At 44.4% G+C, this 27,946-nt stretch overlaps 2 protein-coding genes across 4 annotated transcripts in view; one reads left to right on the top strand and one right to left on the bottom strand.

Annotated features, from left to right (window-relative positions):
- Positions 1-278: 278 nt before the first annotated feature.
- Positions 279-16,453, bottom strand: ATP5F1C (ATP synthase F1 subunit gamma). Its single transcript, XM_025930225.2, has 8 exons — positions 16,300-16,453; positions 6,717-6,751; positions 6,115-6,246; positions 3,495-3,699; positions 2,527-2,670; positions 2,119-2,183; positions 816-971; positions 279-379 (listed from the first exon to the last, which is right to left on the bottom strand). Exons 1-8 carry the CDS (start codon positions 16,353-16,355, stop codon positions 279-281), a joined length of 894 nt encoding a protein of 297 aa, XP_025786010.1. The 5' UTR covers positions 16,356-16,453.
- Positions 16,454-16,562: 109 nt separating this feature from the next.
- Positions 16,563-27,946, top strand: part of KIN (Kin17 DNA and RNA binding protein) — a 42,134-nt gene continuing 30,750 nt past the window's right edge. For 2 of the 3 annotated variants that reach the window (XM_086715001.1, XM_025930341.2), the window contains exons 1-5: positions 16,564-16,744; positions 22,517-22,611; positions 26,392-26,435; positions 26,519-26,641; positions 27,690-27,871. In XM_086715001.1, coding sequence (XP_086571127.1) covers positions 16,631-16,744; positions 22,517-22,611; positions 26,392-26,435; positions 26,519-26,641; positions 27,690-27,871 — 558 coding nt within the window. In that variant the 5' untranslated portion in view covers positions 16,564-16,630. Of the gene's footprint in view, positions 16,745-22,516; positions 22,612-26,391; positions 26,436-26,518; positions 26,642-27,689; positions 27,872-27,946 lie in introns of all 3 variants that reach the window. The other variant, XM_086715000.1, reaches the window with a different exon arrangement.

Genomic DNA, 27,946 nt, shown 5'->3' on the forward strand with positions numbered 1-27,946 from the left:
ATCCACATCCTTATTCCTAATGCTTTAGGAAAATGAGAGCTAGCAATATATTGATTTCTAAAAAGAAGAAACTAAGCCCAAAAGGTAGAGCTAAAACAAGCAGAATAAACCAGACAGGCCTTCTCACCAAATCTTTATATCCTAAGAGTAGGTTCCAAGGTTAAGCAACGGATCGTTCTACCTTTAGCGAAACAAAACTGACACTTTCAAACATGCAGGCGGTGAGCCGGCAGACCCAGGGAGGCGAGGCAGGGCGTGCGAAGGCCGCCCGCCACTACTTACAGAGCCGCGGCGCCGGAGATGATTTCGATCAGCTCCTTCGTGATGACGGCCTGGCGGGTGCGGTTGAATGTCAAAGTCAGTTTGTCAATCATCTCCGCTGCGAACAGAACAGAAGGATTAGTCAGCAAAGCCTAACACCACGAGACCATAACTTGTTCATTAATACGTTCACAGGTGTATGTTGCTTCATGGCTTGGGGCACCCGAACTGGCCTCTCAAAAGAATTTCAGGAAGGTATTTTTACCACTTCCACGGATACCTTTTCAAAATACTTGCAACTTTACTGCCTGCCAAGTAAGACGTACTTCTTTTAAGGCAGAGAACATTAGTTTTTTTTTTTTATCTTTCCAGATAAGAAAATTCAAGGAGAGAGAGGATCATTGGTCAAAAATGTCATAGAATCAGCGGCAGAACCGGGGCGAGATCCTCGCTCTTTTGTTTCCTGGTCTAGTTAACGGTGATGATTTGAGGCAAGGTGTTCATGCCACTCCCAGCAAGAGAAGCCTCTCGGAAGAGATCCGCCGCGCACTTACAGGCATTCTTGCTGGCGTTGTCCATGGCCGTCATCCTCGCACTCTGCTCACTCGTGGTGGACTCCTTTAGAGAATAGTAGATGATGTTGGCCAAGGCGTATTCTTGGTAATTGCGCAGCACGTCAGCATCGATATCATCATAGACACTCATGCTCTCTGTTAAGACGAGTCAGACATTTCCTTGAAGTTATGCAGCGCACAGTGATTTCATCAAGGCAGCCTACCAATAAACACCTCACTAATTACAGAGCAGAAAACAAGGTAAGACAGGTGAAAACACTCAGCTCTAAAAGTTTCATCCATTTCCACACTACCGATTATAGCAGATTTTCAGCGCAACATAATGTGTAAACAAAGCATTTGATATTTCACTGCAAACGCCTAATAAAAACGAAGAAGCCAACAATTAAAGTAACGTCACTGCATTTCACGGTTCTGAAGTCCTCGGGCATCAGAGTGCCTGGCACAACGTCAGCAAACACTCAACAAATCTGTGGGTGTAGGTTTTCACAAAAGAATTAATGACAAAACCGACACTCGTATAGTGGAATACAAAAATCCCAAATTAGCCATGTGATTATTGGGGAAGCCTGCACGTGTCCATCGGGAGAATGCGAGGGAAGTGGAACATCGAAGGGGGGCAGAATTAGAAGCCGACACTCATCTTAACAGTACTGTGGTGCATCAGACTTAAAACACTATGGCTGATAACCCCTACCGTACACTATTAAGAAAGAAATACCATCGTCAATTAAAAATGACCCGCCACTGGCCAGCAGAAGCGTCCCCCAACTTCAGGCACATCGAAATGTTACAAAGCGTACACCTCAACAGATGAAATATGTAGAAAGGGAGAACGCCTCAGGAAAGTAACATCGGTTCTAGAATACTATGTCTAGGATGCTTCACTGAGCAATGATGACGCCACTCAAATGCTGAGACGAGAGAATCGTGTGGGTCAGTGTGCATTACTGTGAGCACCGTTCACAGGGCTGCCCCTGGGCTCCTGACTGTGCTGTGCTTCATCCAGCGGGGCCCCAGAGCCTGCAGAGCCAATGCTGCTAGGCTCTCCGATCCCTGAGAACAGAAAGCAAGTCTAATGACTTGTTTATTTACGTTCAGTTAATGAAGGAATGGAGTGAGAGTCACTAATGATCATGGAAACCACTGACGGACGGTGACAGAAAGAGCCAAACATCATGTGCTCCCGCGGAGACAGGCCATCCTAACAAACACTGTTTTCCTGAACGTGCCAATCTCTCCTTTCTACACAGAAAACACTTTTCACACAAAAACCACTTACCGGCACTTGCAACGGTATCCAGGGAAAAGATGGGCTTTTCTTCTGTCTTGTAGGAGATGACAGACCTAGAAATCATAAAGCAGAGGTAAACCTCAAAATCCTATTTCATTTATTTTTAGAGAGAGAGACCAAGAGTGGGGCAGAGTGAGAGAGAGAGAGAGAGAGAGAGAGAGAGAGAGAGAGAGAGAATCTTAAGCAGGTTCCACACTCAGCACAGAGCCCGACGTGGGGCTCCATCCCATGACCCTGGGATCGTGACCTGAGCTAAAATCAAGAGTCAGACGCTCAACAAACCGAGCTACCCCAGGCGTCCCTCAACACAATATTTTCAACTGTCCACTAAGCATTTCCTTATTTTAAAATAGGAACACGAGCAGTAAAAAGCTTTGAATACTAAATTTTTCTTGCCTGAACCGATTAAAGATGATAGACCCTTCATCAAATTCATATCCGGAATTTAGTAGTTCAAGGGCAATGACAGACGCATCTCCAAAAGTAGGAGGTTTTCTTCCCACTTCTTTGAAGGACACCAGAAACTGGTCAGAGTGAGTCCTACAAGAGAACCAGGAGATCACACAGAATATTTAAAGGAGTATTTCTGCTGAAATAACACAGGGAACAAGGAAAAGTATTATCACCGTGGGTCAGGCTTTTTTGGGGCGGTGGGGGGAAAGAGGAGAGCGTTCCCTGAATCGAGCTGCTCCATCCACTATCGTTATTGCAGTGGCTGCGGGAACTAACAACTAATAATCAGGCCTCTCTCGTGTTATATGTCTCTATGTCTTTATTTCTCTTCTGATCTCAACTAACTACTGTTCATTTCTGACATTTCCAGGCGGTGCTGGCTCCTCAGAGTCCTCATGTGTTTTATTTTTATTTATTTATTTATTTTTTTAATTTTTTTTTTCAACATTTATTTATTTTTGGGACAGAGAGAGATAGAGCATGAACGGGGGAGGGGCAGAGAGAGAGGGAGACACAGAATTGGAAACAGGCTCCAGGCTCTGAGCCATCAGCCCAGAGCCTGATGCGGGGCTCGAACTCACAGACCGTGAGATCGTGACCTGGCTGAAGTCGGACGCTTAACCGACTGCGCCACCCAGGCGCCCCAGTCCTCATGTGTTTTAAAAGGCCAACAGCTTTTGCTTTTCCTGTTGCATTCCACTTACGGGTTGGATGAAGGAGAAACACAAGTAAATAATGGAAGAAATCTGTATATTCTGAAACTCCTGAAATAATAAAAACAAAACCAAGACCTCTCTGGGGGTATAAAAACAGGTAATGAAAAAAAAGACACCTTGCTGACGTTAAGCATCAAAGACACTCCCATTTACTCATGCTTGTGCCCATCTAAACATAAACGGGATCTAAATTACCTGTGAAGTATACCCCTGATTTTATCACCAATTCCAACAAGCATAACTTCTTTCCCAGCTGCCGTGAGTGTGGCCACCTCATTTTTCATCTGTTTGGCAACCGAGGAATGAATAGCACCACAGAGCCCTCGATCAGAGGACACGCCAATTAGGAGGTGTTTCTTCTTGTCTTCAGGCGCCTTAATATCAGCTTTCTCATACAGAGCTTAAATACAAACAAACAAAAGCAAGAATTTTAAAATATGTAAGGCACGCCAAATACAGCAATAATTCCTATTTACAAGTTGGCTGTTTTCAAAATCACGAAGTTACATTTAGGTGGCATCTAACTAATGTAATCAAAACTGTACTTACTCCATTTACAATCCGGTTGAAAACCATAAAGGTTTAAATGTCTGTATGATAAAGGCTCTATATGATAAGGGCCACTTAATGGCCAATTTACCTCAAGTACTGACTAAAAGAAATCTCTAGTGTAATTAAAGAACTTGTAAAGGGGCCTGAATTAGAGTACCAGCTTATCTAGATGGCAGACTTCTGAAGAATGCAAATAAATATTCAGTATATAACCAAAAAAGTAGGAAGCAAATATTTACTGACGTGCTCATATAATCTGCATATCAAGCCTCTTATAAACTGTTGGCATTAAAATAGCAGATGACACTATATTTTTTTTTATTAAAAAAAATTTTTTTTAATGTTTATTTTTGAGAGAGAGACAGTGTAAAGCAGGGGAGAGGCAGAGAGAGAGGGAGACACAGAATCAGAAGCAGGCTCCAGGCTCCGAGCTGTCAGCACAGAGCCCAACGCGGGGCTCGAACTCACAAACCGTGAGGATCGTGACCTGAGCCGAAGTCAGACGCTCAACCGACTGAGCGACCCAGGTGCCCCACATGCCACTTTATTTTGGGGACTGCTTTAACGACCTTGCTTGGCTAGTCTAGTTTTCTAAGCAGCACAGGCCAAGAGTTGATCAAACAGGATTTTGAGGGGATTTATGGGGGAAGGAGAGGAAGTGGCTGTGGGAGGAGGCAGGAAGGAGACAAACGAGCCATCACATTATGACGCAGGTTTGACCCTCAGGAAAGAGGGAAGAGAGGTTGGGTGGCAGCTTCCCAGACCGCTGTGCCGTTTAGGAGAAGTTCAGCGAGTCTGCCTGCCGAGGAGCCGCAAGTCTCCCTGGAATGTGCCTGCCTGAGTCTCCCGCCGGCTCTGGTACCGGCTCAGCCCAGGCCACGGGAGCGTGGCCGGGGTGCAAGTGCAGGGTGAGCTCGCGTGGCCAGTGCCCTCGCCGCCGCACGGTGCATTTTCCTGGCCGCCACATTCACCTGTTTCAACCAAAGTCCTGCTGCTCCCTGTTTCATTACAGAGCGGTGATTCTCATATGCCAGCACCCAAGAACCCTCCACGAGAAAGCAGAAAGCGAAGACTCCAAAGTGCAGGAGAGCAGCGAGATTATTTCTTTAAGTCTCTTTTTACGTTTTATATTTGTGCAGCGTAAGATGCCTGCTGGAAGACTTTAAATATTTACAACGATCAGCCACTTAATATCTAGCAGTTAATATCTGGTATAAAGGACTTCAGAACAGATTGGCAGCCTTGGCTTGAATTTTTACTATTTTATCACAAATAGTCTAATTTGACATCTAAGGCAGTTTCTTCTTTATTAGATAATTTTGTAGTTATAGACTTTGGAGGGAAACAAATTTATTATACTCACTCATATCAGCGAGAGAGGTGAATCGTGAAATGACTTTCTCTTTTCATACAAACAGGCTACAGTGATTTACCAACCAATCTTTACTAGGCCACCAACTACGTGCTATGTATTTCTTGTGCAGCGAATAGGACTGATGAGAGCAAACGGCTGGAGGTGATCAGGATCGCGGAAACCAACCTATCAACTCTCCTCCGTACCTGCTGCGTGAAACTAACCGTGCTGTTATTAAAGTGAGTCGCCGTTTCCACCCGGGCCTAGTGCTCTATCCTTTTCTCACGCAATAATTTTGCCAGTAGGAACGGATGTTTAAAAAATATGGAAGAACACAGGAAAACTGCACAAGGCGATTTACATCTAATAGGTAGATACATTAACACACAGATGAGACGTGAATTTTCTCCAATTTGGAAACAAGCAAATTTTGCCTTCTTTGTGGTTGCCGTTCAAACATTCCACTCATGCCGTCATGAGTCCCATCCGTGCCTGCTCAGTCATTTCCACTGCAGGGACCACCTCCCCACCCCGCACATCACAGTCCAACAGGACAAAGTCAAGCACCTGATCTGAATGCACCGCATTTCCCATTTCCTGATTGAATATTTAATAATCTAGGAAGATTTTCGGAGTACTTTCAGCATTCACAGAGCCACATACAGTGGTTAACACACAGACAGGCTTTGATGCCAAACCAGGTCGGGAGGTGACCCTGGGCAAGCGACCCGACTTCAGGGTTTCTCATCTGTGAAGCGGGAGCTCTGACCCTCGTAGGCTGCTGTGAAAAACCAGTGATGTCAAATACTCAGAACAGGCCTGTCATCACGGTAAGCACCAGATAAAAGTCATCAGTGGTGACCTTCATGTTCAGGGTTCCTCCTAATCTGTCATGTCCTCTTCTCTTACCCAAAGATCCTACTCCATACACTCGTGCTGGTTTCAGCTCCCTCTCGGCTCGGGCGTATTTTGCTGCTGCCACCATTTTCATAGACTTGGTAATTTTCTGGATGTTTTTGATCGACTTTAGCCGTCTGGTAACTGAAAAACAGAAGTGCTGTTACGATAATAGAGTTATCATTTCACTTGTGAAATTTATTGAAATATCTTTCTAAACTGCCAGGTAGAATAATCAGCACTTAGGCCATCAGGCAACAGCATGATGCTAAATGAGGCTTCAAGTCAGAATGCGTACTGAGCAAAGGCGAAGCCTGGCTGCCACGGAGGACAGGACAGGCGGGATGGCCGCAGACAGCAGGACATTATACTCTTACAACATTTACATACAGTTTTCTCTAGTCACATTGTTGTCATTCTACGGACGACAGCATCGGAACAACCACGTGTCACCTCATGCTGGTCTTTTCTAAAACAAGGTCAATGTCATACACGTAAGACCTAGATTCATTTTATCAAATTTGACCAAACATACAATGGGCTAAAGCAGCCTATTTTTGATTATTTGTCAAAGTTTGGTTTTTCTTAATTACATATTGAGATGAAGTACTTACTATCTTTTAATGTTGCCATATTTCGAACTTGGATCCTGAAAATAAAGGTTTTAAAAATATTTTAGTTTATTGAAAAATCACCCTACTATACAAGAGAAACCTTCAAAGTTAATAAATTTAAACACTGCCCCATAAAGAAACAATCCATCACGTGCAGGACGTATACATATATTCATATACATACAAACATATATTTATAAACACATACTTATATATATTTAGTCCTTAATACGGACACCAAACCCTATCACCAAAGCCCTCATTTTGTTTGAGCCAACAACACAAAGCTTCCAGTGCAGTCAAATGGTGTTCACACATGTCTAGTCCCACCTTTGCCTAGACTGTTTCCACAATAGGAAAGTCCTGCCCCTTGTTAGGCTATCCAGCTATACCTAAAACCATGGTCAGCCACGTTGAAAATGCTACCTTGACTTCCTTAGTTCACTGAAACCTTTTCATAGCAACACTTAGGATCAATTATACATTCTAACATGATCACATGTGTGAAAGTACAGTTTATTTTCATTTTTTAAATATATATACTTTTAAGTTTTTTTAAGTTTATTTATTTATTTTGAGACAGAACGCAAGCTTGAACCAGGGTGGATTAGAAAGAGGGGGAGAGAAAGAATCCCGAGCTGGCTCCACCTTGTCAGTGCAGAGCCTGATTGGGGGGGGCTTGACCTCTCAAACTGTGAGATCATGACCTGAGCCGAAATCCAAAGCTGAACACTTAACCAAGTGAGCCAGCCAGGTGCCATGTACCAAGCAGCTACTATGCTCCAGGACATGGTCTGTGACCACGAGAAGCATGCTATTACCTCATAAACAAGATTCGTAGAACTAAAGATTTGCATTAAATATCTTTCTAGTCTTCATGATTAAAGTGCTAATGCACAAAAGTAAAAATGATTTGATTTAGGGGCACCTGGGTGGCTCAGTCAGTTGAGTGTCCAACTCTTGATTTCAGCTCAGGTGCACACCTGAGCGTGGGGCCTGCTTGAGATTCTCTCTCCTCTGCCCCCACCCCCCAAAATAAATAAATACAGATTTGACTTAAATGTGCACACACACACATGAGAGATAAATACAAGAGGAGTGCTGCCCTCCTAAATAAGACAATGTGTCACCAAACATAAAGTCAGTGACAAGCATACAATGACGTTGGAATATTGACGACATGGAGACTCACAGGGCTGCTGCAGCAAGAACCTGAACTAAACACGTTGGCAAAGCAGCAGGAGCCTAGGTTTATGGCAAGTTCTTAAGAGTGAAAAGGAAAACAATAAGAATGATTTCTAATTTCATGACCTGAGTAGACAGTGTTGTCATTAACCAAGACCGAAAAACTGGGTGGGGATGATCTCACCGGAGGTAACGACTTTTAACGAAAATGACATTTATAAAGACCCTAGGATGAGGTGGAAATGGCTTTGAGGTCCAATGGGTTTGGAAAACACGTGAGATTTTTGAGACTTTCAGGTACAGACAGATCTGTAACTGATGGAGCATGGAAGTTGGTGCCAAAGGAGAGAAGAAGAGGGACCATTTCCTAATCCTCTAAAGTCAACATTACCCTAGTATCAACCAGATAAAATCATCATAAGAAATGAAAATTAGAGGACATTACCTCTCATCAACACAGACGCACAATTCCTCAATAAAGAATAGCACATTGGATCCAACAACGTATTAAAAAGAATTATACACCACGATCAAGTGGGATTTATTCCAGGTATGCAAGGCTGGTTCACCATTTAAGAAAAATCATACAGTCAATAGATGCAGAAAAAATTTTTGACAAAATCTAATGCCTATTCATGGTAAAAAAAAAGAAAAAAGAAAAACTCTCAGCAAATACAGAACTTCCTGAGCCCAATAAAGAACATCTACCAAAACAAAGAAAAAAAACCCTTCATTTAATGATGAGAAACTAGGAGCTTCCCCCTAAGATTGGGACTGAGGCAAGGATAACCTCTCAGAACTCCTATTCAACATTGTACTGGAATTCCTGGCTAATGCATTAAGACAAAACAGGAAATAAAAGGTATATAGATCGGGAAGGAAAAAATAAAGCTGCCTTTGTTTAAAAATGGCACAACTGTCTGTAGAAAACAACTGTCTGTAGAAAAGACAGAAAATCCCAAAGAATTGGCAAAAAACCTCCTGGAACCAATTACAGTAAGGTTGTAGGGAACAAGGTCAATATATACAAAAATCAATTTCATTTTTTTATAGCAGCTATGAACAATTGGAATTTCAAATTAGAGAAACAGTATCATAGAACTGTAGACTTATAAATGATTATGATGGTAAATTTAATGTTATGTATATTTTACAACAAAAAAACACAGGAAAAAAACTACATATAAACAGAACAAAATATGTGCCAAGAAAACTACAAAACTGATGAAAAAAAAGATCTAAATAAATGGTGAGAGATTCCACATTCATAAATAGGAAGATTCAATGTTGCTAAAGTATCACTTCTTCCCAACTCGATGAATACAATTTTAGAGAAACACCTCAACAAGTTATTTTGTATATATCAACAAACTGATTTTAACATTTATTTGGCAAAGCGAAACACCCAGAAGAGCCGACACAATATTGAAGAACAAAGCCTGAGAAGGGACACTACCTGATTTCAAGACTTTCTATGAAGTTACAGTAATCCTAAGACAATGTGGACAAATGATCAGTGGAAGACAGGAGAGAGCTCAAAAATTTCACTAATTAGTGAAATTGAAAACAAAAACCAACAAATACACAAACAAAAAGTAGACAGAGACCTATAATGCAGAGAACAAAACTGAAGGGTGGAGGAGGGGGGGGTTGGGCAAAATGGGTGAAGGGCAGTGGGAGACACAGGCTTCCAGTTATGGAATACGTCAGGGGAACAAACGATACAGCACAGGGGGGAAAAAAGAGCCCAGAAATAGAACCATACAAATACAGTCAACTGGTTCATGTTTGGTAAAGCAGCAAAGGAAATTAAATGGAGAAAGGATACTGTTTTCTACATTGGTACTGAACACTGGACATCCATATGCAAAAATATTGATAATTAATAATTATCAATATTAATAATTAATTAGATAATTAATCCTATACCTTTCACAAAAATTGACTTGAAATGAATCATAGGTCTAAATAAATGTAAGACACAAAACTATGAAACTTCTACATGGTATCACAGGAGAAAATCGAGGTGCCTTGGATAATATGTAAGTTTTAACATAAAACATGAAAAGCATGATCCATGGAAGAAAAACAATGATCAAGCTGGACTTTATTAATTTTAAAAATTTCTGGTCTGCAAAAGACACCGTCAACAGAAGCCACACACCAGGAGAAAATGTTTGCAAAACACATATCTGATAAAGGCCTGTTATCTAAAATATACAAAGAACTCTTAAAACTCAGTAAGAAAACCACCCAAATAAAAAATGAACAAAAGATCTGAACACAAACCTCACAGAGGCACACAGGCAGATGGCAGATAAGCATATACAAAAGATACTCAGCTATGCAGTCATTAGGGAATTACAAATGAAAACAGTGAAACACCACTACGCAGGAAGAAGAATGGCTACATTTTTATTTTGTTTTTATTTAGTTAGAGAAAGAGAACATGTGTGCATACGCAAGCAGGGGAGAGCAGAGAGAGAATCCCAAGCAGGTGCCCCGTTGTCAGTGCAGGGCCCAACGTGGGGCTCAATCGCACCTAATCATGAGATCATGACTTGAGCCGAGATCAAGAGTCACGGATGCTTAACCAACCGAGCCACCCAGGCACCCCAAGAATGGCTATATTAAAAAAAAAAAAAGGCAATTCCAAATGATGACAAGGATGTGCATGTAGCAACAGGAACTCCCACTGCCTGCTGGTGGGAATGCAAAATGGCACGGCTGCTTTGGAAGATGGCTTCAGTTCCTTATAAATCTAAACAGTCTTAGCATAGGATACAGCAATCATACTGCTAGGTATTTACCCAACTGAGCTGAAAACAGGTCTACGCAAAAACCTGCACACAAACGTTTATAAGCAGTTTTATTCACCATTGCCAAAACCCGGAAGCAACCAATATGTCTTTCAATACGCGAACCAATCGAGAAACAAACTGGTACATCCATACAGTGGAGTTATTCAGCAGTAAAAATGAACGAGCTGTCAAGCCACAAAAGACACGGAGGAGGAACTTTGTCTACTGCTAAGCGAAGAAGCCCATCTGAATGGCTATATCCTGTATCATTCCAACTACCTGACATTCCAGAAAAGACAAAACTATAGCAAGAGTAAAAAGATCAGTAGTTGCCGGGATTTCGGGGAGAGATTTTTAGGGCACTGAAACCATTCTGTATGATACTATAATGGTAGATACGTGTCATTATCCATTTGTCAAAAACCACAGAACATACAACAAAGAGTGACCTTAATGAAACTATGCACCTTAATAATATATCAATATTGTCTCATTAATTGTAGTACATGTAACATGCTACTTAATGCAAGATGTTAGTAAGTGGAGAACCTGTCCAGAGTGGGACGTGGGTGTATGGAACTCTCTGTACTATAGGCTCAATATTTCTGTAAGTCTGGGACTGTACTAAAAAATAAAGTCTGTTAACAACACCTTCAAAAACGTAGATTATGAAATTGTTATATCATCTAATTTTTTGATTGTTTATGTGCATAAAAAAAAATCTGGAAGATTATAACCAAAACTGTTGTTTTTAAAAATCTCTTGGGGCACCTGGGTGGCTCAGTCGGTTAAGCGTCCGACTTCGGCTAAGGTCAAGATCTTGCGGTCCATGAGTCCATGAGTTCGAGCCCCACGTCGGGCTCTGGGCTAATGGCTCAGAGCCTGGAGCCTGCCTCCGATTCTGTGTCTCCCTCTCTCTCTGCCCCTCCCCCGTTCATGCTCTGTCTCTCTCTGTCTCAAAAATAAATAAACGTTAAAAAAAAAATTAAAAAAAAAAATCTCTTGACTTAACGTACTTTACCAGTATTACGCAGCCACAGAGAAAGAAATATAAAGAGGAAGGAGACTGCATGAAAAGTGTTAGATTAGGTTATAAGAATGGATCCAGTGCTGGAAAAGAGAAGAGCTGTCAAATAGTGACAAGCTCTGCTATTCCATTACAGACTTACCTGACATACTGACCATTCCCTTAACATTTTTTCATAATGGCATTTGAAAAGCAACATCACTTTTGATGATTTTGGGGGGGTATATCAAAATTTTCACCCCAAACATTCTAAATTTACAGACTGTAAGGAAACATTGGACATTACGGTTTTAGGCAAATATTCCAATTTAACAGACACAAGTTTCTTGTCAGAGAATGGCACAGGGAATAAATCTGAATTGCATGCCATATTTGGATGAACACAAAATGTTCCGGTTTCCTTAAGTATCCTGGGTGAGCGGTATGAAGAGGTAAGATCTCTTGTGATTCTTTATGCTGTGTACATGCCCTATGTTCCCATTTTGAAGTGCTCTCATCATGTTTAGCTTTCATTCAGTTCTAAAGACGTGTGTGTTACTTTATTATTCTTTTTTTTTTTTTTTTTTTTACTATTTTTGAGAGAGAGAGAGAGAGAGAGAGAGAGAGAGCATGAGCAAGGGAGGGGCGGAGAGAGAGGGAGACAGAATCTGAAGCAGGCTCCAGGCTCTGAGATGTAAGCAGAGCCTGATGCAGGGCTCAAACCCTCGAACCGCGAGATCGTAACCTGAGCGGAAGTCAGACGCTTAACTGACTGAGCCACCAGGCGCCCGTAGGTTACTTTAAGTATAATTGGAGTACATACAGAATAACCATAAGATGATCCCAACTTTCTTTTGGCGCAGCTGGCCGTATATATAATTTTTGCAAATGAAGACAAAGTTCTGAATCAGCTGTATGTTCTGGAAAACCACATCACGTCCTGAGAAATCTCAGGAGATTACTGGAAAAACTTGAAACCTATCAAATACAGTGGATAGAAAAATCACAGGTTGTGGATTATCATCAAGTGCCGTGATCATACAGCATTATTAGCAAAGCTGTAAGTAGTGGAGGAGGGAGTGAGGTTGCTAGGTGAATGATTCATTTGAAGTGTAGTTTGAAAGAAGGTTAAGGTGTATACTGTCATATAATATAAACATCAAGGAAGCAGCAGCAACAAATTCTTAAGGAAAATTACGAAGTAGGTCTAATTCTAACAGTAAATGATTGTATGAAAGTCCATCACCTGCCTTTCCACCAAACGACGACTCCCTGGCCCTTCTTCACCAACGACCACCCAGGAAGATCCAGTCTTGTTGGCAAGTATGGTAACCATTTTTATGTAGGAACTGCATCAAGCTTTCTTCATCTTTGAGTTTATATTATCTGGAACCACACCAGCATTCCCCCACCACGCTTGTTCTTTACAAATACGGACTCGCTTAATCTCCAGTCTGACCCAATGAACTGTGCACGATTATTACCTCCGTTTAACAAAGGAAGAAACGGTGGCAGAGACAGTGAGTAACTTGTGCAGCGTGAGTTAGGTGAGTGGCCGTCAAGATTCAAATCCTGGTACTTGGCTCCAGAGTGGGTCTCCTGCCTACACCCTGATGCCTCACATTTTCTTACATTTACAAGCAAATATCTGCTACCTCAATCTCAGAATGCAATCTGCCTTTCCTCTCCTGAAATGCATCTCCCTTCCTTGTCAGTGTGTATAATTCAATTTATGGCTGTTGGCATGCTACTGTATAACAGTTCCATTTCAGAGAATGTGGAAGACGAGGAAACAGAAATGTATTTCCCCTAATTTGAAGACCGTTCCCCAAATTTCTTATTTCCATTTCCTTATATGCTACTTTATTTTTTTTTTTAATTTTTTTTTCAACGTTTATTTATTTTTGGGACAGAGAGAGACAGAGCATGAACGGGGGAGGGGCAGAGAGAGAGGGAGACACAGAATCGGAAACAGGCTCCAGGCTCTGAGCCATCAGCCCAGAGCCCGACGCGGGGCTCGAACTCACGGACCGCGAGATCGTGACCTGGCTGAAGTCGGACGCTCAACCGACTGCGCCACCCAGGCGCCCCATATGCTACTTTAAAACAAGTTTAATTTCCTGAAGTTTAGGGTATTTTACTGATATCCTAAACAATTAACATAATTTCACTAAGACTTTAATTAAGCCTAATATTTAGTCAATGTTAGTAAGCTAACCTCCCTGAAATAAAAACTATAATAATGAACTGCATTAAAAAAATTTTTTTAATGTTTTTATTTATTTTTGAGACAGAGAGAGACAGCATGAGCAGGGGAGGGTCAGAGAGAGGGGAGACACAGAATCCAAAGCAGGCTCCAGGCTCTGAGCTGTCAGCACAGAGCCTGACACGGGGCTCAAACCCACAGACTGTGAGATCATGACGTGAGCCGAAGTCGGACATTCAACCGACTGGGCCACCCAGGCACCCCTAACAAATTGCATTTTTAAAGTTTCTTTTTTTTTTTTAAATGTTTTTTATTTATTTTTGAGACAGGGAGAGACAGAGCATGAGCAGGGGAGGGGCAGAGAGAGAGGGAGACACAGAATCCGAAGCAGGCTCCAGGCTCTGAGCCGTCAGCCCAGAGCCTGACGCGGGGCTCACAGACTGTGAGATCATGACCTGAGCTGAAGTCAGACGCCTAATCGACTGAGCCACCCAGGCGCCCCTTTAAAGTTTCTAGTAACCAAAACACAACAGAGGAAATGCCCCTTCATGGTTTTGTAGAGGCAAAGCTATTTTTCTCCCCTTCCAAATTAATTCTGTGGGGTGTGAAACATTAAGATGGTTTTCATTTCTGAATTTAAAAGGCAATTATGAGTGGGGACCAAAAGGGCACCCAGAGTAATGGGATACATGAAAATGCTTTGTCAACGTTTGATGAATATTCATAACCTACCAATTTAAAACCAGCATTCTAAAGAGATCAAGGTCGGACTACAACCTGTATTTGCCAATGTAGGGTCCAATTTAGGAGCCCAGTGGTGGTTGTGTCAAAGTGTCAAACAACTCTTATTTATTTAGGACAATCCTTTACTATAAGATCTCCAAATTGTCTTACACGGTTTCTAAAAAAGTCATTGCTACAATTTTATGCAAAGTATTTTGTCCTTGTTTCAGAACTCTTTCCATTTCTTAAAGGCTGACCCACAGAGCTTAAGGCCATCACTTTTCAGTACTTTCCACGCTACCAACTTGGCGCAGGGCAGGCACCCAACAACTGTGTGCTGAGTGCCTAACAAATGGGACAACCTACATGACCGAGAATCCAACTAAGTTGACTTAGTTCCCACGAATGCTCTTTTTCAATTTTACAAACAAATCTGACTCGGCAGGCAAATCCACCAACAGTTCTGCGCAAGTATTCACATCAGATTTCATTCCCCCATTACCCTAAAAATTTTGAATATGGTGATGATTCTTTGCGTAATGAAAAACGTACCTATTTCAATTAATGTCTTACAGTCCCTTCACATAAATCAGGACACAAAAACCTAGTTTAGCACTGCGGCTCGTTAGAATTCTTCCTTTACGTAAAACCGGGGAATTGCTACACTCAGCTTGCTTTTAGCCAATAATCCCCTTAGCACCGTGTCTGCAATTCTTTCAGACTCTGTCTAGCTTTAAGACATTTCATCCTACTATACGGTACCACCCACAAACCAACGTTTACCTGCCTACTGCTTGGCCCTCTAATATACAGTCCCCCCTCCCCCCCCCCCCCCCCCCCAGAAACCAATGTTTAAAATCCTTAAACTTGCACTGCAGTTACAGATGGTGCTCAAAAGCCCCACATCCTGGGGACCTTGGGACAATTTCATGACCTTGCAGGGTTACTGCTTCAGCATAATGGTTTCAAGATAGTGCTAGGTTGTCTTTCCCTTCCGATCGCCATCAGGCGGATTCTTAAGGTCCCGTCTGCACCCCAACTCCCGTAAACCCACGAGGACACTTATTTATTCCGCAGTGCCCGGCAAAGAGCCTGCTACATGTTAAGTGCTTAACACGCGTTCTGGCTGAATCGAACAGCCCTTCCTGGCTCAAGCAAACCCTGTCCAGCACCAGAAGGTTTCAAAAGGCGTCAAGGACGCACAGCACAACTTAACCTTCCCCTAGACCTTGCCCTAGGTCCCCCCTCCCCCTCACTTTGTGCGCCCGGGTAAAGCCTCCACGATACTCGCCACCTGGCACGCAGTAGGAGCTCCCTAAGTGGGTATTAGCTGAGTGAATCCAAGACCAGCCCTGTAATCAGTTGGGACTAAAGTCTCAACCCCGAGGTCCCGGATGACCGCTCCTCGTGGCCCTCACTCCGCCCCACCCCGCCTCAGGAGACGTGGCGAGACCCTGCTGTCACCGCAGTCCCTTCGCGCGCCCTCCCCGGATCGGAGGCGCTTCCTGCAGCCCGGGCTTCCCGGGGCCTCCGCGGGACAGGAGGCCTGGCAGGCCCTGAGACCCTCGTCCAGCCCCACTCGCCTCCACTCGCTTCCGCCTCCCCCTGACCGAGCTCTTCCATTCCTCGCAACCCTCCCGGTCCTTCCGCAAGCTGCCATACCATTGCGGCTGCACGGCCCAGGCCGAGAGCCCCGCGACGCCCGCCCGAGAGAACATGGTGATACCGGCCCCGCTGAAGGTCGGTCAGACAGGCCTCACCGCGCAGGCGCGGGACCTTCTCAACGCGCCCTCCCACCCCGCTTTCTCCTTCAGTCTCGCTTACTCCCGCCAGACGGAGGGAAGCCTCGCGAGCGTTGGGGGGAGGCCCGCCTTCCGAGGCCCCACCTCCTTCCGGCTCGCGGCTGGTATTTGTCCCGCCCCCGCCCCAGTCAGCTTCATTCCGCTTCCGGTTGGCCGGGCGCTTCAGCAAAGTTGTGGCTACCGTGGTCGCGATGGGCAAGTCAGATTTCCTTACCCCTAAGGCCATCGCCAACAGGATCAAATCCAAGGGGCTTCAGAAGCTGCGCTGGTATTGCCAGATGTGCCAGAAGCAGTGCCGGGACGAGGTAAGCGGGCCTGGATGGGGCCCCAAGCGGGGCCCTGCTGGAAATCCAGGTTCAAGTCCCTGACGCTGGGGTGAGGGAGTGGAACTTCGGGTCCTTGTCGTGTGGGTTCTGCGCTGGGCGAGTCAGCTACTCAACTCGGTACCGCCAACCTGACCTGCAGCGTTTATCTAGGGGAACCAGTGATCTTTGACGCCTCATTCCTCCACGATATTCCGCCAAAAAGAAATGAAATAGGAGGCTTTGCAGCTCTCGTACACGGGATGCTACTCGAGCTGTCATAAAACGGGGCAGTTGAATGGTGCAGTGCCCGATGCTCGGGGAATGACCGTAACAGTCATCTCTGACTTGACGTGACTCCAGAGAAACAAGGTGATCGGGATTCACCCCTCTTTTCGGGATCAGATGAAAAAGGACAGCTAAGCTCTGGCACACTACTCATCTAACAAGCATTTATTGAGCGCCTACAGTGTGCCAGGCCCAGGATATTACTCCCTGTGGTGACGATCGTGGACTGGAGGCCAGACTGTCAGAATTCTGAATCCTAGCGGCGCCACTTGCTAGCTGTGTAGGCTTGGGCAAGTTACTCACATTCCCCCTGCCCGTTTGCTTATCTGTAAAGTGGGAATAAGAATTGTACCCACCGGGAAGATTGTGAGCTTTAAGTCAGTGAATTATGTGTACAGTGGCTCAAGGGGTCTCGGGGCAGATCTCGAAAAGGTTTGTATGCCGTCCAGCGGCGTTTGTACGTTTTCACATTAGTGAGGTGGATGACGAAGCCCCTTGAAGAATTGAGAGCAGGCTAGCGACAGGGTCGTATTTTTCCTCCGGAGATTGAATTGGATTGGGTCGGTGCAGCGGAACATTGGGTAATTGGAATAATCCACTCCAGTGTTTTCTGCAGGCGAGGGATGAGATGCTTAAGTAGGACTCACGTTGACTGACAGTGAAGCAGTTAACTCTTTTTTCATTTGTCTCCAGTTCCCCCCCCTTTTTAATGTTTATTTAGAGAGAGAGAGAGAGAGAGAGGGAGAAAGCGAGCACACAAGCAGGGGAGGGCAAAGACACACACACACACACACACGCACGGAATCCAAAGCAGGCTTCTGGCTCTGAGCTGTCAGCACAGAGCCCGACGTGGGGCTTGAACTCGTGAACGGCGAGATCATAACCTGAGCCAGACCTGAATTCTTAACCAACTGAGCCACCCAGGTGCCCCGTCAGTTTCTTTTTTTTTTTTTTTTTAAGTTTTATTTATTTATTTTGAGAGAGAGAGAGAGAGAGAGAGAGAGAGAGAGCACACAAGCAGGGGAAGGGCAGAGAGAGAGGGAATCCCAAGCAGGCTCTGCACCATCAGCGTGGATCCTGATGCAGGGCTCTAACTCATAAACCATAAGATCATGACCTGAGCCAAAATCCGGAGTCAGATGCTTAACTGACTGAGCCATCCAGGCGCCCCTCCCGTTCTTTCTTTCTAACAGTCAAGGTGAAATTCTCACACAGAAAACTAGAGACAAATACCACGAACATTTGTATCTCCATTACCCGTATTGAACGTTTTAAGAAACTCGCCTAGCCTTACTTGTTTCAGAAATATTTTAAAGTCAGTTGCAAGCATCTAGGACATTTCATCTCTAAATACTTAAGTATGCTTCTCTAAGATATTTGGGTATTTTTCTACGTAGCCACAATATATGTCATCACACATAAAAAAAAGTAATAAAAATTGCTTTATGTCGTCTGACACACAGTCCATATTCACATTTTCATCACTTGTTCCCACAAACGCTTTTTAAAAGTTTTTTTTATTTCGGGACACCTGGGTGGCTCAGTCGGTTGAGCGTCTGACTTTGGCTCAGGTCATGATCTCACGGTCTGTGAGTTCGAGCCCCGCGTCAGGCTCTGTGCTGACAGCTCAGAGCCTGGAGCCTGCTTCGGATTCTGTGTCTCCCTCTCTCTCTGACCCTCCCCTGCTCACTCTCTGTCTCTGTCTCTCAAAAATGAATAAACGTTAAAAAAAAATTTAAAAACAATAAATAAAATCATGGAGCATAGGGGCGCCTGGGTGGCTCAGTCAGTTGAGCATCCAACTTCGGCTCAGGTCATGATCTCGCGGTCCGTGAGTTCGAGCCCCGCGTCGGGCTCTGTGCTGACAGCTCAGAGCCTGGAGCCTGCTTCGGATACTGCGTCTCCCTCTCTCTCTCTCTGCCCCTCCCCCGCTTGTACTCTTTCACTCTGTCTCTCTCAAAAATAAATAAACATTAAAAAAAATTTTTTTTAAAGTTTTTGTTAAAACCAAGACCCAATCAAAAGCCATGGATCGGATTTGTTATTAGGGCTTAAAAAAAATAAACTATTTTTTTTAGAGCAGTTTTAGCTTTACAGCAATGATGAGTGGAAGGTCCAGAGATCTGTACACACCCCATCCCCACATTTGTACAGTTTCCCCATTATCAGCATTTGGCAACAGACTAGTGCTTCACATCTTCACCACCAAAGCCTACAGTTGGCAGTGGGGTTCCCTCCTGATGTTGGACATTTCTCCGGTTTTGAACAAATGTGTGTAATGGCATATATCCATTATCATCTCACAGAGAAGAGTTTCATTGCCCTAAAAATGTGAGTAATTAGGGCTTTTGATCCTCTCTCATTCCTAAATGGAATATAGAATCCACTTCCCTCGCCCTTGCTCCCACCCCCTTGCGACTCCATTGTTTTTCTTTTTTTTCTAATTAATTATTTTTTTTAAAGTTTTATTTATTTTTGAGACAGGGAGAGACAGAGCATGAACAGGGGAGCGTCAGAGAGAGGGAGACACAGAATCCGAAACAGGCTCCAGGCTCTGAGCTGTCAGCACAGAGCCCGACGCGGGGCTCGAACTCACGGACCGCAAGATCATGACCTGAGCTGAAGTCGGCTGCTTAACCGACTGAGCCACCCAGGCGCCCCATCTAATTAATTTTTTACTAGTATAGCTGTCACGCGTTACCCACGTTAGTTACAGTGGTTTCCTCTGCACAACGTAATTTATGCCGTTCGCTGTGCGTGTCACAAGTGAGGCTCCCACCTGTCACCCCGCAACACTGTCACCATACGTGCCGTCAACTGTACTTCCTGCGCAGTTCTCTCTATTCCGTCACCAGAGGCCTCTCTCTCTCCCTTCTCTTCACGTGTTTGCCCAGCGCCTCTCCTTACCGCCTACAGCCGTCAGCTTATCCTCTGTGATTATAGGTCTGATTGTGTTTTTGTTTTTGTTTTGTATTTTTTTGAGAGAGAACGTGCGCGTGCATGCCTGCATGAGCCAGGGGAGGGGGCAGAGGGAGAGAGAGAATTTCTGATGTTTTATTTATTTATGAGAGAGAGACAGAGGGTGAGCAGGGGAGGGGCAGAGAGAGAGGGAGACACAGAATCCGAAGCAGGCTCCAGGCTCCGAGCTGTCAGCACAGAGCCCGACATGGGGCTCGAACCCACGAACCATAAGATCCTCACCTGAGCCGAAGTCGGATGCTTAACTGACTCAGCCATGTGATCGCCTCCCCGCCCCCCCCCCCCACCCCGCCCCTGCCCCGAGAGAGAGAATTTCAAGCAGCCTCCACACCCAACGCGGAGCCCAGTGCAGGGCTCCGCCTCAGGATGGCGAGATCACAACCTGAGCCCAAATCCAGAATCCGACACTCAACCGACTGAGCCACCCAGGAGCCCGTTACTCTTTTGTTTTGAAGGTTCCACATATAGGTGAAGTCATAGGAAATTTGTCTTTATCTGAGTTATTTCACTTCGCAAAACACCCTGAGGCCCATCCATATTGTGACAAATGGCAAGATCTCGGTCCTTTCCTGTAGGCTGAGTAATATTCCGTTGTGTGTGTCTTCTTTATCCGTTCATCTGTCAATGGACACTCGAGTTGGTATCTTTGCTAATTCAGTTGTTTTTCTGACGTTGACTCTCTACTGGGCCAGTAACTGCCCTGGAGCGTTCCCACTTTCTGATATGAAACAGTGAAGTTTTCTTGTGGTTGTCTTTGACCCTCCTTCTCTAACTTACAGTTCTATAAACTGGAACTTGGAGCTGAAGGCTTGATTTGGATCAGGTTAAATATTTTGGGGAAGACGACTTGATAGGTGGTCCTGCGGGTTTCGTATCGCATCGCACAAGGAGGCCCGTAATGGCTGCTAGTGCTAAGATGACTGAGTGAAGAGGACGGTAATGTTAGAAAGGAATATTTTCCCTCTCGCAAGAGCGAGCAAATAGTAAGGAATACATCTAGTTTACCATCAACCTTTTCCTTCGGTGTTTTAGCATCCTTGCTTGAGTCTATTATTTCCTTAAGAGGTGCAAAGTGGTTATTTTTCTGTATTTCTCAGAATTTATTATTGGCTACCATTCTTATGTAAGGCTGAGCTCTTTCTCATCAACTGGAGCTGTTTGGTTATCCTCAAACACAGGTTGTATGGCAAAAGGAGGATAAATGCTTAACTCTTTTCCTTCAGTTACCGATTTCAGAGTAAGACACTTGTGGCGATTCTGTCCCGTTTGCTCTCAACTCTGCGCATCGACTCCCCTGCCTGGGAGGGTGGCGTGCAGGAGGAGAGGTTGACCCCTCCAAGTTCCCTTTCGTCTCCCTCTCTCTCAGTATTGGAAGATTGAGGGGAAGGAGGTCGGATCCAGAGTATTCCCCTCCTGCCCATCCACTCTCACGGGTTTCTAGAATTTACTGGCCTCATTTTGTTTTCATCTCAGTGATTGATTTTTAACCTACGGGAATTTGCACTGGTTTTGCATTCATGAGACCAACACCAAGTTTCCTTTTAGGTACTTGCGAGTGAGAGTAGTGCACGGGCGGTACACAGTTGAGGCGAGCATTGTTGTCGGTCGTCTGTGGGTGACTGAGGGTGAGGCAGCTAAGCGAGATGGGGTGTTGACATCAGGCCAGTGGCGTGAGACTAGACGGGGAGACGGGAGAGGCAGTGTTAGGGAGGCCGAGCGGACTTAGTGGTAAGTGGAGGCAGAGGTGGAGGAGGACTCCAGGATGCCTGGCCCCTGGCCTGGGTGACCGGGCGTGGGACAGAAGTGTTCACTGACACGGAGAACACGGCAGGAGAGGCCCAGTTTTCATCGCCGGTGCTGGTGGAGAATCAGCTGTAAATGTTAAGTCGCGTAGATACAAAGTCAAAACTTGTCATTTTTTTTATAGTCACCTGAAGAAGGTGCAGATTTAGTGTACTTAACACGAGGTTTCTGTAGTGTGCAGTTATCCCATGAGATTTAACATGACATTTCTGTAATATGCCATAATGTATTTTGGATAATGAAGTGAAGTAGAGAAAAGTGAGTGAAATTCACTAACGGCCCATTTTACTTGGTTACGTTTCCCCAACCACTTACATCACCCTACGTGTAGTGGATGTTCAATAAAATTGGGTAAATGGATTTAAAAAACAAAATCACTCTTCTGTTCCCATGCCCTGTCCTGTCTCTTAGTAACGTCGGCTTGCCACGAGCTTTCTGTCTCCTTAATCTCCTGGGATTATCCCTTGAGGGGCAGTGTTACATAACTCAACCTCATAAAAAATAAAAAACTTTTTTAAAAAAATGATAGTGTGCTTAAAGCTAGTGATTTTCTCTCTCTCTCTCTCTCTCTCTCTTTTTTTTTTTTTTTTTTTTTGTTACAATTTATTATCAAAGAGGAGCTTTTTATGGTTAACTAAATACTTCTGTTTAGGGCCCATTATGATGACCTAAATCAGAACTTAACCACTACTTAATGTTTTGTAGAATGGCTTTAAGTGTCATTGTATGTCCGAATCTCACCAGAGACAACTACTGTTGGCTTCAGAAAATCCTCAGCAGTTTATGGATTACTTCTCCGAGTAAGTAACTTGAAGACATCCTTATCTCATAAGCTTTGTTGGGTTGGACATGTAGTACATATGCTTAAAAATGTGTATATCGGGAGCTCTGTCTGTTCCTTACACATTAACAGGATAGCTCTGCTATCTTGTGCTCAGGTTTTGTTTTCCTTTGACAATTTGTCACAGTGTGAAATTGTTACAGAAGTGTTTCTCACAATTCAGTCTTGCTCTCCAAACACAAAAAAACTCTCTTTCATTCTAACTCGGTTGTGGCTCAGAGCACGGCTGTGGAATCCGACTGCCTGCCTTTAAGCCCTGCAAACCCAGGCTTCTCCCTTCATGGGCTGCGTGACTCTCGCTGAAGCACTTACGTTTGTCTGTGCTTCTGTTTCCTCATCTGTAAAATGGGACTAAAACCAGCACCCTCTTCCAAGCGTTTTCTTTATTTCATAGAAAGATTAATGAGTTAATGGTTTTAAAGAGTTTAGAAAAGTATCGAGTACTTGATTAATATTAGCTATTAATTATTATTGCTATTAATATTTAGTCTTAAGTCTGTCTGTCTCTTTCTTTCCCAAGTTCTGGACCTTTTGGCCTTAGGACCCCTTTTCACCCTTAAAAATTATTGAAGAGCCTCGAAGAGCTTTTGTTTGTGATTGATATCGATATATTGATACTTGTGAGTTAGGGATTAAAAATGAAAAAAAAATGAAGCGTATTTATTATTTCACTTAAAATAATAATAAATCTAGAAGTGTTAGTAAGAAAATAAAATAATAAAAAAAATAAAAAAAATAAAATAATAATAAATCTATTAAGTGTTAAGATAAATAATTTTTTAATAAAAATTAACTATATATATTCCAAAACAAACAAAAACAATAGGAATAGCTTTGCTTCAGATTTTTACAAATCTCTTCAGGGTCTGACTACTAGGAGGCAGTTGGATTCTACAACCGCTTCTGTATTCAGTTGTCTGTTTCAACATGTTTTGGGTAAAGCACATAAAGAAAGGCCACCCTGTTCATAGATGGTTGGAACGTCTGGTTGGAACGGGGGGATACTTTAATAGCCTTTTTCAGATAATTTTGGATGTTCTTTGATGCGACATCAAAACACAACAACGTGGTAGTTTCTTCAAGATTAGCTGCAGCGTGGATTCTGGAACCGTGTCAGGGAACTTTTGTGTGCTATTACATTATGATCCCTCGATCTTTCACTTTAGATGGAGCTTGTCCCCACGCATGGTTTTATGTCATCATGCACTGGTCATTTGGAAAATATTGGTTCACTGAGTGTTCCGAATGGTGACACGTTTTGTTACGTAGTAGCATAAAGTCATACTTTTTAATGTTATCAGTGTCATCGGAAAGGTCCTTTAGTATTGGGAGGGACGTCAGACTCATGGTGGCCGAAGCCAGTTTACCAGATTCAATTTTTTGCCGGAAAGCTCACATTTTATCGTCGGCAACAAATGATAAACAAATGTCAGCTGTTTTTCCTTGACGTGACAAGGCTCACTTTGCTTATTTTTGACCAAATGTCTACGAAATACCCGATTTTGAATAACCGTAGTTGATCGGTCTGTCATCCTTTCAAGTAGCAGTGGTGCGCGGTGACAGCGGTAGTTCTGTGCGTGGCTCAGACCATCGCACGAGTGCTGCGCTCAAGACAAGCCCCAGGCGGCAGTGGAAGTGCTGCGTTCCCGAGCCTGTCCCGGCGCACAGGGTATGAGATGGAGCCCCGCAGGCTGAGATTTAGTGCTGTCCCACCGCCCCGTCAAGGACGTTCTTGGTGAAACCAGCATTGATTCTCACCGCGAGCGCGTGTCCATGAAGAATACTCTGGCTGCCTGTGCAGGCTGGCCTCGCCGCCCACTGCCCTGACTTGGCTAAGACGCCAGCAGGTGTCCCCTATGTGGCTTTTGTGCCATCAACGCAGGTAACACGGTGAAAAAGGCCAAAATTGTTTATCTGTGAACCACACGAAACCACCTCGATTACCACGGGGCTGCACGAGCCACATTTGGGGAAATATCATCCTGGCAAGAGCCGTCTACACTGGGCTTTTCCTCTCCGCCCCCTTTTACTGCATCCACGTAGCTGCCCAGTTTCCATCTTGCTCTTTATCTTTCTTCGGTGGATAACGCTCTTAACTACCCACAAACATCTCTCTGTTTTCCATTCTTTCCTGGCTTTCCTCCTCCTCCTCCTCCTCCTCCTCCTCCTCCTCCTCCTCCTCCTCCTCCTGCTGCCTCCTTGCTTCCTTAGCCCTTCTTCCTTTCCTCCCAGCTCCTCCAATGCAGGAATGTTCCTCAGGGTGTCCGCTCGGCTTCCTTCAGTCCACATTACCCAGGCTCCAAGAGTTCTGTCATTCTTCCAGCTGTTCCCTTTGTGTTGGGTGACTCCTCAGTCTTACTGTTCATTCCTGATTATCTGTCCTAAGTTGTAGATTTTTTTTTTTTCCTGGGCAGTTGTAATCTATATTTCTGAAGGCTCTCCCGAAGCCACCATTTTAAAGCCAAGCACGGTACTGTGTCCACCACGCCTACCGTGTGCTGGCTGACAATACCTACTCGGAATGCTCAGCTGGGACTTCCCTGTTGTTGATTCTCCTCTACGGTGTCCTTTAAACTCACCTCCTCGCCATTCTCCCAGCCCTAGTCGTCATTCTCATCATGTGTCACCTAAATTAATTCCGTGACTTCCTCACTGATCTCCCGGCCGCAGCTTCTGTCCCTCCTGGCCGTGTTTTACGCCCATGGTTCACAAACCGCCACGTGCGTCACAATCACCGTGAGGGCTTGTGACGACAGTGGCAGATTCTGGTTCCGTAGATCTGGGCTGGGGCTGGAGACGTGCTGTTTCTATCAAGTTCCCAGGTAGTGTTGATGCTACTGTTGTAGGGACCACACTTGGAGAATTCTTGTTCTGTCTTCCCCAGGACTGTCTTACTAGATCACAGATTTTCACAGACTAACTCCTAAGTAAATTATTTGGTGCTTTGCCACTGCCTGCATAAAACCCACCCTCTTGAGCATGACATTCGAGGTACTTCAAAGATCAGCCCCGCCATTATTTTCCAGCTGTGTCCTCCACCCCCGCCCCGTTCTTCTGTTCTGTCCCACCATGTCCCTCCTTTCTGTCTACTCGCAACGTTAGCTCAGTGAGATCATCATTTCCCAGACGTGATGCTTCCGTGTTTCTCTGCCAGCTGGGAGTGGCCTTCTCTTCCTCTCCACCTATAAGGTCTGATGTCTACTTCCCCGCCCACGTTAAAGATCGCCAGCGGGCATCCCTCAACTCCGTGACATTGTGCTACATCTCTTTTGCAGTTCGCCTCGTGTTATGATTGGTTCCGCTAGATTGGAACCTGGGTCAAGATTTAGGTTTTATTCACCTGTGTTTACCCAGCACGTAACACAGTGTATTCCGTGCAGAGGGACACACTGAGTACCAATTTCACGTGGAATCAGGGAAGTTTTGTTATCGTCGGAAGAATGGTTTTATTATGCCACACGCAGTCACGCTAAGAGACTTCACGGAGGAACTCTTCTAGACCCGTGGAGTCACTTCTGCTGTGGTTGCTCCGCCAAGCCTGGAAGTCTCAACTCCAAACTGACCTGTAACTGAAATCCTCGAAAGCTGTAAACTTTCGGGATTCCTTTCCCTTTTCAGTTCTTGAGGGTTCCTAACAGGCAGTCACGTAGATGTGTCATATATCATTTGGGCATTCACACTGTATGGTGGCTTTGTATTTGTAGAATTACCTTAATGCTTTCCTTCCTTCCCTTACTAGGGAATTCCGAAATGACTTTCTAGAACTTCTCAGGAGACGCTTTGGTAAGCATCTGGGTATTATGCGCACAATAACTTCCTAATCCGGAAACCTGCTGCGGGTTGACGGTGTGCTGTTTTGTTCTCAGGCACTAAGAGAGTCCACAACAACATCGTGTACAATGAGTATATCAGCCACCGGGAGCACATCCACATGAATGCTACCCAGTGGGAGACTCTGACTGATTTTACCAAGTGGCTGGGCAGAGAAGGTGAGAATAAGACAGGATCTGAGCAGCTGTTGCGTGGCTCGGGGGCAGAGACAGAATTGTCACGGTTTCTGTGTACCTTTACGAAAAGAGGGCGAGCAGGGCAGTTAAAAACTGGCAGAGGGGAGCATAATCTTCCAGGACTGATTTTGTGTGTTCCACCCGAACGCGAGCATCTGGGACGGTTCTTTTGACAGGGCCCGGATTTATCACCAGCACATCCTCTCATGCGGGTTAAGGGTTATTACCAGTCCTCCCCCTCTTACGCCCCCGTATTCATTTTACTTTCTGAGGCTTTTGTTACCCCCGCGCAAGGAGCTTTTTAAAAATTTGCTGCAGGGGCGCCTGGGTGGCGTAGTCGGTTAAGCGTCCGACTTCAGCCAGGTCACGATCTCGCGCTCCGTGAGTTCGAGCCCCGCGTCGGGCTCTGGGCTGATGGCTCGGAGCCTGGAGCCTGTTTCCGATTCTGTGTCTCCCTCTCTCTCTGCCCCTCCCCCGTTCATGCTCTGTCTCTCTCTGTCCCAAAAATAAATAAACGTTGAAAAAAAAAAATTTAAAAATTTGCTGCAGCTTTTTCCATTTCTAATCTTCATAGGATGAACTTGGAGGGAGAGGGCAAGGAGCCGTGACATGTATCACATACTCACTGTGTTACTTGATTCCATTTTACGGGGCAAATTTCTATTAAGTTAGTAGAATATCATGTACTCGTCGGATGTTAAATACTTAGACACAGTTAAATAATTACTAAGCAAGATGATACTTTCTTGTATTTCCCTGGCGTACAGAGTTGACTTAGCCCAGGTAGTTAAAAATCAGAATGATAATTTTTTCTGTTCAAGGAGATAAAGTATCCCACTTAAAATATCTAAATGTTATCAACTGTGAGTATGGAAAATCCGTGGGCCGCATGAATTTGTGTATTTGAATGTGTTTGAATAGTGTATTTGAATGAATAAGTACATGACGCAGAGATGGAACGCATTTATATTTCCCTTTAGTTTTGGTTGTGTACGAGTTTACCTGTTATTTTTTTTTTTTTCTTTTTAAGGCTTGTGCAAGGTGGATGAGACGCCGAAGGGCTGGTATATTCAGTATATCGACAGGGACCCAGAAACTATCCGCCGGCAACTGGAACTGGAGAAAAAGAAGAAGCAGGACCTTGATGATGAAGAGAAGACAGCCAAGTTTATTGAAGAACAAGTGAGAAGAGGTCTGGAAGGGAAAGAACAGGTGGGCAGCAGTGTCATTCAGGGAGGCGATGGGAAAAGGTCTCAAGAAGCAAAATTTTTAAGCATCGAGTGGAGT

The sequence above is a fragment of the Puma concolor genome, chromosome B4 (assembly GCF_028749965.1).
Source record: "Puma concolor isolate L17-30 chromosome B4, mPumCon1.1.hap2, whole genome shotgun sequence".
In the NCBI taxonomy this organism is placed as follows: domain Eukaryota; kingdom Metazoa; phylum Chordata; class Mammalia; order Carnivora; family Felidae; genus Puma; species Puma concolor.

Coding starts and splice junctions, on each gene's coding strand:
- ATP5F1C (XM_025930225.2), bottom strand. CDS start 16,355: ATGTTCTCTCGGGCGGGCGTCGCGGGGCTCTCGGCCTGGGCCGTGCAG. Junction 2,184..2,526: donor ATCATCTTTAATCGGTTCAG/GCAAGAAAAATT, acceptor TATGATTTCTAG/GTCTGTCATCTCCTACAAGA. Junction 972..2,118: donor GGATACCGTTGCAAGTGCCG/GTAAGTGGTTTT, acceptor TCGTCTTAACAG/AGAGCATGAGTGTCTATGAT.